At 39.5% G+C, this 17102-nt stretch overlaps 1 protein-coding gene across 1 annotated transcript in view; it reads right to left on the bottom strand.

Annotated features, from left to right (window-relative positions):
* The window catches only part of AFF2 (AF4/FMR2 family member 2), a 250541-nt gene that overhangs the window by 13251 nt on the left and 220188 nt on the right, over positions 1-17102 (bottom strand). The window contains exons 11-15 of the mRNA XM_021405874.1: positions 15879-16000; positions 9373-9607; positions 7394-7533; positions 6804-6867; positions 3351-3487 (exon numbers count right to left, since the gene is read on the bottom strand). Coding sequence (XP_021261549.1) covers positions 3351-3487; positions 6804-6867; positions 7394-7533; positions 9373-9607; positions 15879-16000 — 698 coding nt within the window. The remainder of the gene's footprint in view (positions 1-3350; positions 3488-6803; positions 6868-7393; positions 7534-9372; positions 9608-15878; positions 16001-17102) is intronic.

Genomic DNA, 17102 nt, shown 5'->3' on the forward strand with positions numbered 1-17102 from the left:
GCCTATGATCACGTTGTTCTGCAATGGTAAGATGATGCAAAATTCAACAGAAAGCACTGCTTAAAATCAGGAGGGCTGAAGTAAATCATCAACCCACTTTCAGGGCCAACGAAGTGAACTGTTGTTGGGCATATCACTGATGTGGAGTCCTGCAAACACCTGTGATGACTGTTGGACAGAAGCATAAGATCTTGTCCCTCTATGTACTGAAGAGTAAAGTAATACGGAAAAACATTTTACATATTATATTTCGGGCTTGAATGATGCCTTCAAAATCCTTTTCTTAAGTGCTATTTCAGAGCTTTTAGTATATATTATATATATATATATATATTTTTCTATGTACTGTATATGGAAAATGGTGTTCATAGAATTTTCCATGAATGACCCGGGTTGAAAAGGGCCTCAAAGATCATCGAGTCTCAACCCCCCTGCTGAGTGCAGGGTCTCCAACCACTAGACCAGGCTGCCCAGAGCCTGTGTTAAATACAGGAAAGGTCACACTCATAGTTTTTTAAGTTCTTAAATCCATTAATTTACAAGTCTTGTAAACTTTGTCTCCTCTCTCTATTTAACTGCATTTGTCCAGCATTTGGACGATCAAAGACTGAGAAGGTCTGCCTCCTCTCCTTTCCCTCTCTTTCTTTTTTCTTTAACTGAGCACTTTCCATGCCATGCATTTAGTCTCTTGAAAATCAATTCATCACATAAACTCATTGTTCTGAGCCCTAATGCAATTTCACAGGTACTTGTGTTAGAATAAGTAATAGGGTTCAGTGTTGCGTAAGAAAGTTTTAAGGTATCCAGGCAATCTTGATGAGTTCTCATTTACAAGGAGGTAATGGAGTGCAGGCAGGCAGTGCTGCTCTCACTCTGCCTTCCTCCCACCACCCCCATCATCAGCCCCCAGGCTGCAGCTGTAGCACAACACATGATGTGCTTCCTCCATGTCCTATCTCACCTGCTTTTTGGTATTGTTGCTCTAGTCATACTGAACAAATCCAGTCAAACACAGAGTTGTATGTCTCTTCAGGATTTTCAGTATTACATAAAGGATTTTAGCATTACCATTAGTCAAAAGACCTTTGAACGTCACACCTCTGATATTCCCAATTTCTTTGATGCTCTGCTTGCTTTGACAAATAGACATCTGATGCAGATACTCAGGTCAGACACAGATAATGCAAAAAGGAAAAAAATGGGCCTCCAGGAGAGGGAGGAGTGAAAGTGAGAAAAATCTTTCACAGCCCACAGTAAAAATCTATGTTAATGTTATGAGCTATGTTACAAAAGCACATGTGCACTGCTGCATGCTTCCTTTGTGCATTGAGCATGCACTGTAGCTTACAAGAGCTGTGTATTTGTCCCTAGAGGTTACTGAACTGGAACCAGCCTGCTGCTCAGCTGGGCAATCACCTTTTTTCCAGGTCTGTCCACTGGTGCAAATTAAATGGTCAAATCAGTTTAACCTCTGCCTACAAGATGCTGCATGCACAAATTTGTGAACAAAGCTCCATCTTTGATTGTAGGTGGTGGTGTTCACCTCACTTGACTGGAGCTACTTAGAAATTGGAGGTCCTCTAACGAACTCCTAGTGATTCCTCTACAGTCAGAAGCAGTTCAAGAAGCAGACCAGGAGCAGAGCAGGTGCTGCTTCCATGCCAAGGTCTATCTATAGTGCAGCCCTCAGCAGGCCAGGAGCTGCGAGGAAGCCCTGATGTGGGGCAGATGAAGGCAGTGGGGCCACAGGTGCTGCTGAGGGTCGTCTGCACCACAGTACAGCCATGGACTCAGCTGACTCCATCCCACACCGGTGCTGTAGGTGGAGGGGAACTGCAAGTATCACCCATTTGTGAGCTGCTCCTGGAGCAGCCGCGCACATGTTGTGGCTCTTGAATCCAGGTCTACTTCTGAACAGACAGACCGCTGGGTTGAGGAACAAGATTTTCAACTGCGCTGTGTGGTTTCCTCAAAAAAAATGAAAATAAATGTGGTGTCCTGTGAAGAACTGCTCACTTCTTTAAAGTGAGCTTGCCCTGCTGTAGTTGCGTAGTTCAGCACACAAGGTAATGAACTATCTGCTGTCAGAGTGCAGGGGGAGTTCCAGCACAGGGAGGCAGATTTTCTTAATTCTACCGCTCCTGAGGATTTAACTCGGATCCTAAACATTGAATGAACATCACTTTTTGTTGAGTTATCTCTTTGACTTTCTTCCTCTCTTTAAGAAGTATAGAATGTAATAATGTTTTAAAATACTGAACAGGCATATTATTTACCTGAGAGTAAGAGCTTCTTAAAATTTGATATATTTTATAACGTAAATACCTACTCATTCAAAATGTAAAACATGCATTATTTTTGACAGCCTATAATAGCTAATCTGGCATATTGAAGTCCTGCATGCCAAAAAAACACCTTTGTTCTATCAAGAAGCAAACATTTCAAGGTCTGATTTGCCTCCTTCTCTACCTCTTGTGTATCCTGCCAGTAATTACACTGATATTAATGATGAAATTCCCAGCATACGCTGGGGAAAGCAAAGGTGCATCACAGCGAAGAAGAAAAGTGCTGTTGTTCTACTTACAGGTAAATTGAATCCTACTTGATTTCACTTTGATAATTTGCATAGGTAAAGCAAAGAAAACCTGAGTTACTCAGGAGACTATCATTTCTATGGAGCACACACTATGAAGCAGATACAGGTAACAGTAGCAGATTTTCATACACTGATTTGGGCATTTTTATTAGTAAGTAAAAGCTCTCTCATCTGTATTCTAGCCTATAAGTCTACAAAACTGTATTAAAACGAATTCATCTGGATCACATTCCTTTATCATTAAAAAGTATACTTTTTTAATGCAATACACGCAAAAAGCTCCAGCTTTGGATACGATTTTAAGTGCCAGGTTTCAGCCCCTCCCCCCCCCCTTTTTTTTAACAATCAAGTTGTAAACCTCTAAAAACAAGGTTTGTAACGGGAATCCTGATAGACTTACTTTAGTGTTCTGAATTATAAAACTACACCTTTTAAAAGACAAGTGTCATTGCCAAACAGTGAAATTACTATACTTTACTTCCACCCACTACATTTCAATTTTAATTTTATGAATATTGCAAATTATAACACTCACATTATAACCTCTAAAGGGGATAATTTATAAAAGCAGTGTCCATCAATTATAAATTTTCCATGACATTAATAAAATGGCAAGAACTAATTATGATGACTTCTGAGATGAAGATGCTTTGGACAAATCATTAATACGCTGAAATGATATTTTTTAAAACATAGCAGGTTCTAATTACAACTGAAATGAGCTTATGAAAATGATCACAGAAAGGACATTAACCTGATGAGTTCCACAGTCTCTGAGTACATGGTGTATGGAGATTTAGCTTCTAATGGATCTCGCTCCATAGCGTTCCCACACTCGATGAAGGACAGGGCAGCATCAGCATAATTCACTGCTTTGCCGAACTTCTCCAGCTGAAATGGGAATGACATCATCAAGAAAATCCTTCAGCTTTAATTCTAATGCAGACAGATCGTAATACAAAGCAAAATCAGCATTAGGATGAAAGCAAAGCATTGTCACAAGTTAAGGGTGAATGCATACAAGAGGTGAAAGCCAGGACTATCTTTATACCAAATCTTTTCAGCTGATATATGTCCAGGGACTGCACAGGGGAAAGCCAACTGACTTCCACGGATTTACAGAGGTGATGAGCAAATCCATATTGCTCTTCAATATATGAACTAAGTTTGTGTGCCACTATGCAATGGTTAAGCAACAGCTCTGAGCCATTTGTCAGCTGTCACAATTTGTGGTGACTGTTGACGGAAAAAAAAAAACCTTCATCATTTATGTGGTGATTGAAAGAGGGGAAGAAAGAAAAAGGAGAAAATATAGCACTGCTAAATATTTTATTTTACTAGGATTTTACTGCAAAAGGTTTTAGCTCTCATAATGGTTGTGATTAAACTGACTTAGACATACTGATTTCTTTTTTATGTGTAATGAATATTATATATGACATTTTTATAGTAAGTATTTTATAATAGTATTTAACATTTTCCATTTTTGATAGCTGGATGTAAGAATTCTACTATGTGGCATCTGACAGAAGAGACCCAATATCCTCTAAGTCATTTAAAAAATTTCTTTGGATGTCTTTATCAAAATATTTTGATGCATCTGCTGATGTTTCTCATTCATGAAACGGAAGCTTATCATACCAATATATTAAGCAGAACATTTAATACTGGTTCTAGGTAACAGCACTTCCGGCTTTGTGGCTACTCCGCTTAACTACTTCCTTCTGCATTCCTGGAACGTTTTAATTTCAAGTTCTGCACTTGCACACTGATTACATTCAAAGCCTTTGTACAACTGATAGGCATTACGTGGATGATTAAAAAAGGGGAAACATTTCTACAGGTTTTCCCTGTACTCCGCTGTCCACTCCTCAGCATACACTGCAACGTCCTTGGTTCAGGTCTTCCAAAGAAAACATGTGTAGTACAAAAGGAAGAAGTTGGCTGTGAGCAGATGGAGTATTTACACACAGTTTGAGACAGAAATGGGATTCCCCCCTGTACTTCGCTCCACACTGACTCCAGTGGAGTAGGTGGAATTCCTCCAGCTCATCATAGCACAGCCGGGAACAGAGCAAGGTCTCCAAGACCTCTTCCATAAGGCACAGTTAGTGGACGCTGCAACATGTCCAAATCAGCTGATTCCTTACTGCTGTGCCGGACAAGGATAGGTTTTCAGGGGGTTGCTCCCATGATGCATAATACTGTGTCCTTCACCAGAGATTTCTATGCCACACAAGCTCAGACACAGCACTGCCACACATCTCATTTACATTTGGTGACATATTCTGAAGTCACGTGCATTATCTTTCCGACCACTGCGACACAGCTTTCATTTCTGCCTGTTCTTTGTCATATCAGCACCAAGTAACCAGAAGCAATTGTTTCCGCAGGACAAGTAACGCTACAGGTTTTCACAGCAAATGTGTTACATGGAGATAATTTGAGTGCAGCTGTATCGGGTGGGTGGGTGGAGGGGGAAAGGTTGAGACCTAAATAGTGGAAAGCAAAAAGCAGATTGTTTGTGGGTATTTGTGTCTGCCAACAAGTTGTATCGTAGCGGCTGGCCCCACATTCCCGTAGGAGCACTCAGGGTGCCAAACTGCATGTGACAGGAGAGGCCTGCCCGCAGCTAGCGGCACGACGTGCTCTGCCTGCTCCTCTTAGTTCTGCTTGAGAAACACCACTAATTCCACAAGGCATAGTCAAAGGTAAGAGGATGGAAGACAGGTCAACATTTTCGGAGCAAATCAGGCTGTGGAGGGAAGCGGATTGACATAGCATGTCGAGATCGTCAGGAGCCTGAGCCTGTAAATATTTGCTAGCGTGAAGCAGGCAGCCCTGTGCCAGGGCCACGCGTGCTTTTTCTAAAGGCCAGCCAGCTGAAGGAGGTGCTGCCAGGCCACTCCCGCACCCTCCAGGCAGGTCTGCAGCCCTGGGTGCCCCCCACCCCCTGTGAATGGGCACCTTGGGAGGGACAGCTGCTGCCTTGGTGACAGTTGTGGTGGGCCACCAAGAACCTGCACCCAAGTCCCACAGACAACACACTTGATAACACTGCCTCGAGTCAAAAGGGAGAGCTGGAGCGGGCAGCTTGGCGCATCAAATCTACTTGACTCTTTCAGCTCATCAATGGCAGAGAGAGAGCAGTGGTTTTATTTTTTAACTTTTAAAATGTAGCATTTATTTTATTTTTTGACAAGCATTTATTTCCAGGTACAAAAATCTCTGATGTAGAATGACACCATGTGCACGCACAAAACTACCCAAATAATCAGTGAGAGGTGAATAATCACACAAATTACAACTGAAAAAGAGTTGGAGGGATGAAATGAATGGCCACACCCCATTTTAGACATCTTAGTTTAAATAAATAGATAGATGAACCAAGTTCCACTTAGCCTGCATAAATGAGCTGCTGTTCTCCACTCTGCATGGCATAGAGGGGCAAAGACCTTACTACAAATGAATGACTATTAAAGGCACTTCAGTGTTAGCAATACACTGGACCGAACCAAATATAGCTGTAATCCACCAGAATTGCAATCTATCAGATTAGGTAGTTCTATCAAAATCAAAACACTTTGCAAAATTAGGTCAGTTTAACTGCAATTTAATCTGGGGCAAAGTGAGAGCAAAAGCTTTCCCAGCACTGAACTACCTCATTGCAAGATTTTTGGTAAAAAAAAATTGTGTTCACTCTTCATTTACCAGCCTAATAGCATGCAATAAAAATGAATACACTAGTTAAAAATCAATTCCTGTAAATTTTAAACAACTGGATTTTAAATATCAAATACTTTCGCCAAATGATAATGCAATTTGCCTTTTTTAGCTTTCTGTTATGTAGTATTTCAATGCTTTTGTTTTGGGCTCAAAGCAAGTATAAAGACAAATTTCAAAAACACATCATCTTTTATGATATTATCTTAGATCCTTCCCACAGCATGATTGTTGCTACTCCCCAGAAGAGAGACCAGCTATTGTAAGAAGTTAATTTCAGGATGAATGATGTGTTAAAGCCTAGGAATGATGCTCGGGCTTTGGCTTGTTGCGGGCAGTGTGTTTACAGAGTACTGTCTGAAGCATATTTTAGTCCATAGCAGGGTTCCTTTGGTTTCTGAGGCTTTAGGCAAGATTAAGAATTCAAATTTTTGTAATACTCAGCTCCATAGTGGAAAGGGACAAAAAAACCTTGAAAACTTACCAATGCATCTGCTTTATGCTTGAGCTTCTTAGCTTCTTGCATATAATAATCTGCGTTGTGAAGCCTAAAGAGACAAAATCAATTATTTCAAGTCTTTGTTTTCATACAGTTAGACAAACACAGTTTGAGAAAAGTGCTGACTGCCTCCAAGAACAATTTAGATATATATACCCACTTATCTCTTTCAGTCTTACCCTGATATTAATCTGAAACTGCCATAGGAAAAGATTTGATGAGTGACCAGAATGCAAAATAACTAGCTGTGGAAACTGGCCACCCAAAGGAGCCATTAATGTCTGCTGAACAGAGGAAAAGGAAAAATATTTTAAACTAATTAAAAAAATAAAGAAGAATTACTGTGAGCCAACATTCATGATCTGAAAACATTTATCAGCAGAGACTTCATTAATCAGTGATAACAGTTCATTTGTAAAGATTAAAACTGTATATGCCATTCTGCAGCACCGTCCACACATGTGCCCAATGCTAGCATTATAATTAAAGATACTTTCTTTCACTGGGAGCTCTACTTTACAAAAATCCCAAGTACCCAATATGCAACTTGCACAGAGAGATCTAATAGTACTCACACATCATCAAATGTGATTTTAGGTCTTCTGGGCTCAGAATTCCCATTGGAAAGAGTTGGCATTGCAGACCAGATGTCTGTTTCTAGATGGCTGGTATCAAGAAGAGTGTTGGCTGTTGGTGCATTGTGGGTTTCTTCCTCCTGGAAAAAAATAACTGGTATTATTTCTTCATAATTCAAAACATACAGATGAACAAAAAAAGCTAAGGTACAAAGCTGCATGCATATATACCCAACTACATCCACGAAACCTCACGAAATCATCTTCCATCCTTTATAACGTGACCCCATTAGAATAATTAGGCATTATGACTCCAGCACTGACCTCTCACCTGAACGCACTTCCCTGTGCTCCAAGGTGAAAGTCAGCCTGGACAACACAGTGCTACTGACGAGACACTCATTAAAGCCAAGTTGGGCTGAAGGGCTGGAAGGAAGCTCAGTTTGAGGTGGATCACACTAACGTAACTGTTTTTCTGCAGAATTAGTGGATAACTATAAGGTGGATGAGAAGTCTGCTCAGATTTCAGCAAGGAACAGTTTCCTCATCTTTATTATACAGAACAGAGAGAAGAATGAAAAGCAGAAGTTGGGAGTTGTGACTTTGCATTGATTGAAAATAGATGCATAACAGTAGCATTTAAATCAGGCAATTGCAACTTTCAACCAGATAAACTGAATTATGGATGAACCAAAGAACTAGTAAAAGAATTCTAGCATATTTTAGAGTACAAAAATATTTTAGAAGGCAAATATTTGGGGGATGAAAATAATAGATAAAGCAAAGATAAATCTGACTGGACGTGCTGGGAGTGAGAGGAAGGGGCCCTGCTCTTTACATAGCATAGTTTATCTGCTGACATACGCAGTTCATTTTGGCATTGATTTCACTTGAAGGCATGTGTATTACTCTCGCAGCTTGAAGTGACACAATAATATCAGAAAGCAACAGGGCTGAATGAATAACGTGAAGCGATTTGTCACCTATGTTCCAATGCAACTTCTGAGTTTTGCTATAACAGTGCATGGCAACAACATCTCACAAGGTGGCGAACTGTGAAAAAAGGGGCTACACATGTCCTTTTTTGTGGAAGAATTCTCTTCCTGTCTTAATTCTGACAGTCATACTAAGATACAGTTTGATTCTGAGAGATTTGAAATTCTAGTGGGAGAATTATTTTCTAAAATAGGCCAGAAAACTGAGATTTCCCTCTTTTCTGTAAAAGTAGATGGCCAACTGATGTAAATTCTACTTTTCTTTTTAGTCATTTTACTACGCAGCTTCTAGCTTTGTTTCTTTTTCACGTACATTTAGTAAGAAATCATCTAAATCTTGTGAAAGGCAAGAAAGCATTGTCCATGTAAAGCTGTTTAGTGGGGAGCTGGTCCTAACAGAATGATGTTTTTATTGGAAAAAAAAGACCATTTGCATACAAAAGTTATGTAGATGAGGTGCAAATACGCCTTAATTCTAGAAGCTGAGAGCCTGCAAACCTGTGAGAAGACATTTCGGTTTTCAGTGTGCTATGAACAGGTTAAATTTTTATTGTCTGTTTAGTTTAGTCCATAATATTTGGCATAACTTAATTTTACTCTAGAATTTGTAGTAATTATTCACATGAACTATACCAGTATTCTTGACACTTTATTTGAAAACTGTGTGTGTTGTATCTACAGAGTTGGGAGAATGGTTACAGCCAGTCAGTGGGCACAAAGTCTGTCCTGTGAAGCTCAGGGTGTTGCAGGGAGTAATACACTACGTGAAGTAGATGCCTAATGCTGACTGAAAAATGGAACTTCCAAGAGTCACTTATGCACACTCTGAATGGATCCACTCCTTGTTGCTCTAGAGCAGGACTACATAAGGATTTAAAAATAGGTACTAGAGAAAACAAAACAGAACAAAACAAAACCCAGAATAAAGCTAAGTTAATTTTGTTTTGTCTTGTTCACTTCCAGCAACTGAGGTCTGTTACTTACACAGATTCCTTTGGGGTTAGAAGAGGATTTATTTTCATTCTTTCTGTGTTTGGAAACTAAGGAGGAAGAGCTGCTGGTCTGAGAGGTGTTTGCGATGTTGGTCTCTTGGCTGAAGGAGCTGTTGTCACTGCTGTGCCGCCGGTGCACAGGCTCATCCAAGAGGGGGGACAATGGAGGAGGGAAGAGCTTCTCTTCTCTTTTCTTTGCCATCTTCTTCACCGAGTTACTGCTGCTCCTGGGACACAGATAAGAATCAGTTGCGTTTCAAGAACTGCGGTTTCTCCTCCGTAGCGCAAAGCTCTAGATTTTATTTAATAAAAAGCCAGCTCTGCCCTTAAATATGTGCTGCGATCCCCCATGTCCTAGGAGCAAAGTCAAAAGGAGACAGGCACTGAAAACTGAAGAGCTATCCCTGCTGTTTCAATGGCTGAAGAAGCCTCCTGCTTTGGAGGACAACTTGCAGTGCATTAGTATAAACTGCATCCACTTTAAATGCTAATTTGAGTCAGTCTTCATTTGAGAGGTCATAGAGGTTCTGACTCAGCAAAGTGCTGAAAAGTTTTATGCACAGGGTTAGTATACTTGACACCAAGTATAGCTATTTATGTATTTAACATTAAGAATCTTTTAAAGAGGTAGATTAGGGCTCACATAAGCAACCCCTGCAAAAACACATAATAGCACATGCCTTGTGAACAAAAAATAATAATTTATAACAACTACAAAATGATAACCATAACAATAACAAGATAATAATTATTTGACCTCTAGAATAAAACCAGTGTTCAACACTATATTAAAATGATACATCGTTGCTGGCAAAAGCCCTTGAGCAAATACTGGCTGATGAATTGAACGTGATTCAGAAAATGAATGTGGTTTTGACATGAAAGCTCAAGTAATGTGATAATCCATTGTCTGTTTTATGTACAGAAATTGTTAGCTGGCTACAAATGGCAGCTGTGATACACAGTAAAAACAACAAAAAAAACCATGCTAGACCTTTCTCCCCTCAAATCCATCAAGACAAAAAAAAAACCACAGAACTATGCTGACTGATCAACATATTAATCTACCATAGATTTTTGTTTTAGGTACTGTTCTAATTCAGTCAATGAAGACAACCTGAATTTTAATCTTTTGTTAGACATCTAATAGTGCAGTACACAATCATTCACTTTTCATGATTATTGACTAAAATTTCAATAACAAATTAAGTCAACAAGAATTTATGTTTCATTCCTAGTTGCTTTCAGTCAGTGTCAGGAATTATAGATTTACTTTGCTTTAAAGTAACCAGCAAAAGAGAAGAATCAACCCATGTTTCCCTACTCTTCATTCAACATACATTCCAGACTCTTTTGCATTTTCACCAACAGCATCAGTACCTACATCTGCTTTGGTTATTCCTCTACTTTGGGCCTTTAGTGGTACAAAAATATTTCCGCCTTTCTGTTTTCATAACAGAGAGATATCACACAAAACCCCTATGTTTCAGGTTTTATAGCTCTTCTACTCAAAACTCTTTCAGTTCAATTGGAGCCGAGTTAAAAATAACTTATTTGAAATTCTCTAATATTACAGATCTTCAGACTGAAGAAATAAAATCAGCACAGAATTCATATTGCCTTGTAGCAGGGCAGGTATGGATGCTTTCCTGCTTGGAAAACACATGGGCCTGAAGATCAAAGGAAAGCAATCAGATCAGAGGAGATGGGCAATTCTTTGAGAAGACTGATTTTATGCACATGTGGTCCTGCAAATGTACTCCAAAAAGTTCTCACTCAAAGCCCATCTGCTAGCTTTCTTACCACCAAAGGGTATTTTGGAACTCAGACAAGTCACCACTGCTATAGTAAAATAATACTATGAACTTTTTCCAGACCAAAGTTTTCCAAAAGAAAGCAAATGCTGCTCCAAGAAAGCATACATGTGTTATTGGATTGTACAGAGGTAAAGCAGACACAACTAATGAAATACCCAGGAGTAGAATTGAAATTCTCTGCCTCTCAATCCAGTGGACTACCCTGAGCATGCTGTTCAGCGTATAAAGAATGGGAGCACAGGGTGATGTGGTTCTAATTACCCTGCACAAAGAGGAATGTGGAGCTCTCTTCCACTCTGGTACAGCTTTGGGAAGGGAATAGCAACTAAGCCTGACAGATCTACCTCAAAAGTCCCTGAAGGAAAATGGAAGGTGAGCCATTGGCTAAATCCACTGTAGAAACCACTAGCAAGGTTTCTCAGTACATCTTTGCCCGTTTCCAGGCCTAAAGCAAGACTCTGGCACTTGCATAGGGTGCTGCATGGGGAAATTTAAGCACATACACAGCAAGTGAAACAACATTTCTCATGTTCTCTTGATTCCAAGTGGAGATGGAGGGATTAAGAGAGCAGCACAAGAAAAAAATGAAGAAGGCTGCAAGTACCTTCTCTAAACAACAGGGCTCTGAGCACCCTGGTCATGGCATAGGTGTCCCTGTTCATTGCAGGGGAGTTGGACCATATGACCTTTAAGGGTCCCTTCCAACTCAAATGATTCTATGATTCTACGTATACGTTCCAGAAGAGAAATTATATTCAGAGACCTCCCTTTTGGGCACTACTTAAAACTTCGTCTGTTCACTTCAGCTTTCTGTTCAAGCACAAGATGGAGCAAACCAAGATACAGAAGTCAGTCATTCTGTGGTGAGAAGACATAACTACAGCTGAAAGGACTCTTGAGGATGTATTTTTTCTGCATGACACAAATTCAAAACCCAACAAAAATACTTAATGGTTATATATTTTTTTTCCCGTTGCCCACTTAATCCTGTACATTTACAGGATTCACAGGAATTACACTGATTATTTAGCAATGTTACCTCCCTCAGATTTACACCAAAGCATTTACCTTAACAATAACCTCCATGAAATAGGTTGTTACCAGCAGCTAACCAGATTGTCACTTTGCTTTGAGCTGTTAATGGGCTAAGAAACTAGTATTTGATTGCAGTAATCACTAATTCTGAATGAATTTATTGCAATAATTAACAAGACTCGATGGTTTAATTGGCCGACATGATTGTTAGTTGAACTATATTTAAAATCTACGGAGAAACACAATAAAAGTGCAAGGAAAAAAACACAAGCAGAACTGATGGTCTTCTGGTTGCAAGGTTTAATCTTTGTGTCGGAGAAGGCCAATTACCAAGGAACAAGAGGACTCCGTCTGCTTTTTTTTTTCAGCCTGATTTCTTTTAGGGCAGAAAGCAAGCAAGCAGGCAACACGAGGTCAGTGTGTGAAGGAGAATTTCCATCTACTCTAACAATTCAATCTGCTTTTCTTTACCCTTTCTTTAACTACTCGTTGTGGTATGCAGTGGTAGCTCTGGCCTATTAGTGAGACAAAAGCCATTGTCTGTGCCAATCACTTGGCTTTCTTTCCTTTGCCTCTACTCTCCTTGTCCACAATGAAATGCTGCACATTGACGGTGTATCTGATTTTCTGCAGGGGGTTAGCAGGGAAAGGTCACTCCCGCATTAGCTTGGACCATATGGCAGCAACTGAATGAAGCTGAAGTCATTGTCATAGATGTAGAAGGCTGCCTCTGCCATGAATGAACTGCAACAAATGCCGTCGTGACTATCCAAGGGATCAGCTAATATATGTTGCCAAGTACAGGTGCATCTTTAACTAAAGGTCAAACAAAAGTGAACAGGATATCTTGAAAATCAGCCTGAAACGTTTGCTCCAGACGTACGTCTAGCATGCCTGCTAGATGGTGGGCATGCTTCCCCGGTACGATTATAGTCTGATATTCAGACTTGCAGCTTGCATCAGCACATAACTCTCTGTGTTATTACAAACTGCCAAATGTTGTCAAATAGTGCTCTGTCTGGATTCTATCTGCCGATCAGGTATTCAGATATAAACATATTCAGCAGCACACAGAATTAATGCTTAAATTAAAATTGCTCTGGCAATCAAGTAAATACACAAGCGATCCTCTGCTGCAAAGTGGGCAGCTGATCTGACAAAAATCCAGCCTCACAGCAGTGTTTCAAGTAATTACTACGAATTGCTTGGGCACAAAATAGAATCCTTTATTCCTGCATATGCTTTGAAATATTAAAATACCGTGACGATTGTTTGAACAATTATATTTTGAGTGTGACATCAGATTTATGAAAAAGCATGAGCCCCAGACTGTGTAAGGGAAGGAACAAGAAATAACTAGTTGCTTGTACAATGATTACATAAAACAAAATGGTTATCCAGTTGTGCAAATGGCTTTTAAGTTCATAACGGATCATCTGAAACTTCTACACTAGAATTGTACATGTAGTCATAGGAATTGGTAGAAATTAGGCATGTAATTGTCTATATTAGACATGTAACTCTTTAAAACTTAATTGTGCATCCTTGCTGCTTTACTGAGCCCACATATTTGATGTGAGAGATGAAAGATATTTAAATACCTAAACCATAGATAGTCAGCTAGTGGGAGCTACAAAAGCATAGGTGTGCCTATCTTCCACCGACTCTTTCTTGAACGCCTCCATATTTTACTCCAGAGTTCATGGTCTTTCTGTCAAAACATTCCTGCATCTATAATAGAGCCCAGCAAGAGTCTCTGAAGTCTGCCTTGGGGTACTTAGTTTGCTGGCACAGGAGCCATTCAAATGTCGAGACCTACAGATCTTCCCAAGGAGAGAATCCACCATGAGACATCACACCTTCATGGATGAACATCATCTTCTGCTCTAGCCAAATCATCCTTATTTCTCTAAATCCTTTTGTAGAGAGCTCTGAATGAAAATGTAGGACCTTTGGGAGCAAGGAAGGTTTATACAGCAAAGCCTTTCTTTCAGCCTTTCACCACTGAAGTGTTATTTTCCCTCGTGCCTTTAAACAGAGCATAGTTTTAGCTTCTCCTTTCTTCTGCCTCCCCTTAAAATTCTGCTTAACCCTGTGGAAAACAGAACTACTCCTGACTGCTTAAAAGCAACCTGGGGCTCTCCAGAAATTTGTTGTCATGCAGTTCAGTCAGCTCCCTAATCTTCTGGGAAATATGTTGATCGATATTCACAGAAGCACATCAGAGGGAGTTGGAGACCTGAATTATCAAATAATACTGCATTTGTTTTAAATGAACTCAGAAGACACTAATAATAAATGTTGTGCGATCCAGGTCTCTGCAGCTCAAGTCAGAACACTTCGTTTCAAAACTTGAGGCAAATGAGAGGAAAAGGTAGCATATCAAAATAAATACTGACAGATACTAACATGTAGAAATAACTACTGATGGACACAATTATATTTTTACAGAGAATACCAAAGGCTTGAAAGCTCTGAGGAATCAAATTAATGACCTGGAAAACAAGCTCAAATTAAGAAACATCAGGTTGGGGGTGGATCCCTTGGGCTTGCTGGAGACAAGAATAGAAAAATTTTTTTAATGGATTGTGGAGGTGTTGGGGATGGATAATCCTTATTGTCTCTGCAATATATCTCTACTCATTGTATTTCTAGCAACGACAGTCAGGCAACACCCATCATGATGTTTATCAAATGTGCAACATATTACAGATCAGACTGTTACTTTCAAATCATCTGCCTTTTCCAGACTCCAACTCCGATGTTCTCAGTGGTACAATATGGGGTTAGTTCAAGGACTGAAGTTCATCTGTAATTACACCAGTATAAACAAAACAATGCTCAACCTTCTTTATGGGTTTTAAAATCTGTGTACTGTCTCATAAATGATTTTTGAACTTTATCTAAATTTAGACACGAAAACAATCAAATTGTTTTCAGAAGCACATTGTGCATTTGATTCTTTGCTTGTCCTACTGCAAAGCAGAAAGCAATGCCTCTTCTGAAAAGAAAAAAAGCACAAAATTGATGACAGAAGGGAACTGGGTTCTTTCGTTATTTATAGAATGTTAATCTTCTGATTATTATAATCAGAATCATTATTTACGTGGTGCCTGTTTGATGAAACATTCCAGCCATCTCTCAAAGACACTGAAAGGCACAAATGACTTGATTATGTCTGCTGAAACACAATGCATGTGTCTAAATCATTTAGGGTCTTACCTCTGGCATTTCTGTATACACAGTTAAAGAATAAAAGCCACTGAAATAAATGGCAAAGTCATTATTTCATTCAAGAAAACTGAGAATTATCTCTTAAGAAAACAGTTAAAAAACATATATTTTCCTGTCAATCAAATAGAGCCTACTCTGGCTCCACTGTGGTGAAGGATGATGGAGGCAAGAAAGAACCTTTAAAGAATGCAGTATGGTGAAAGAAGAGTAATTCTGGGCTGTGGTGGGACTCCGATTTCCTGTGAGCCATCAGAAGGCTGGCTGGAACTCATCCAAAACCACGCGGACCCTCTTTCTATGAGATGGGAATAGTGACACCACTTATGCTTTCCCATTTAGCTCTGCAGCAAAGACGTTTGTTGAATAACACTGTGAAATCCCTCATGAAGGTTATGAGAGAAAAATAACTTACTCTTTAGTATTGGTTAATCTGTGATTCGGTATTGGAGAGATACATGGTGGGAGCAAGCATGAAGCTGAAGGGTCCTCCAGGCGCTGCTTCTTGGATTCAACAAAGGTTTCCAGGTTTTCTGACTGTTTTAACAAAAAATGTAGAACTTGAAAGATCAAACATCTATGCATAGCTTCACCTACTGTTAGGAGCTGCTCAGGAATCTCAGTACATTTCCTTTATAGAAACAGCGGTTGAAACACTGATCTAAGAGAAGTGAAAGTCACCTGAAATCAGGGTTAAACATGCTCCAAACACATAAGTTATATAACCAGTGACATAGCCAGATAATTAGGAAGCAAAATACCTCATATGCCTTAATTATCTTCTTTAGTGCACTGGAATTTAATTAATAATTCAGATGGACTGACTTGATAGCACCAAATCTTACTCAAGTATATAGCTTTTATTCATTTACTTTATGGAAGTCCAAGGGTAAAATTCCTTGAGTAAGTATTCCTCACAGGACTGAAAGACTACAGGACTGAGCTCTAAGGAGGCAGTCATTAACAGCGATAGCTGGTGTAAAATTCGCTTTGAAAGATTCCGTGGTGCATGACTTCTGTGCCTGAACTGGGACGATACAAGCAAAGCTGATTACTGCTCTATCACTGGAACCTTCAGAGCATCCTTCAAGCCTGCTAGTAGATGGCTAAAGTAAATCTTTTAATAGCATGATTCAGAATCCAAATCAGGCTCTGCCTACTCTGTTTTAACTGTTAATGCCATTGTAATTTGTTTGTTTCCTCTTGGGTAGCGCTGAACAATCATTACGAAGCTGAACAGGCTGTTTCAGAGTGTAGCTTATGTTTGTGCAATCCCAGAGTGAGGTACCTCAGAATGTTCCTTTGTGATTCACAATTCCAGCTAATGAAATTCTGAGGTTCCATTTTATTTTTTTTCCTTGGGAGCTCTAAGTTTAGTTGCCAGTACCATACTCTTGCTTTAGCCATCATACTGACACTCCACTGTGACCTAGCAAGAATTCTTTTTTTTTCTGCTTAATTAATATACACCCTATTGAACATACATATAAACACTGAGATTTATACATCCCTTTCCTCTTTATTCTTTTCTCCTTCCTTCTTACCCCTCTGCCTTTCGTGTACAGCTAGAATATACACTGAATAAAAACCTGCTGAGTTTACTCATGTGATTATTTCCACTTAATTCAACAGGGAAGGA

Source organism: Numida meleagris, chromosome 8 (assembly GCF_002078875.1).
Source record: "Numida meleagris isolate 19003 breed g44 Domestic line chromosome 8, NumMel1.0, whole genome shotgun sequence".
Taxonomy (NCBI): Eukaryota; Metazoa; Chordata; class Aves; order Galliformes; family Numididae; genus Numida; species Numida meleagris.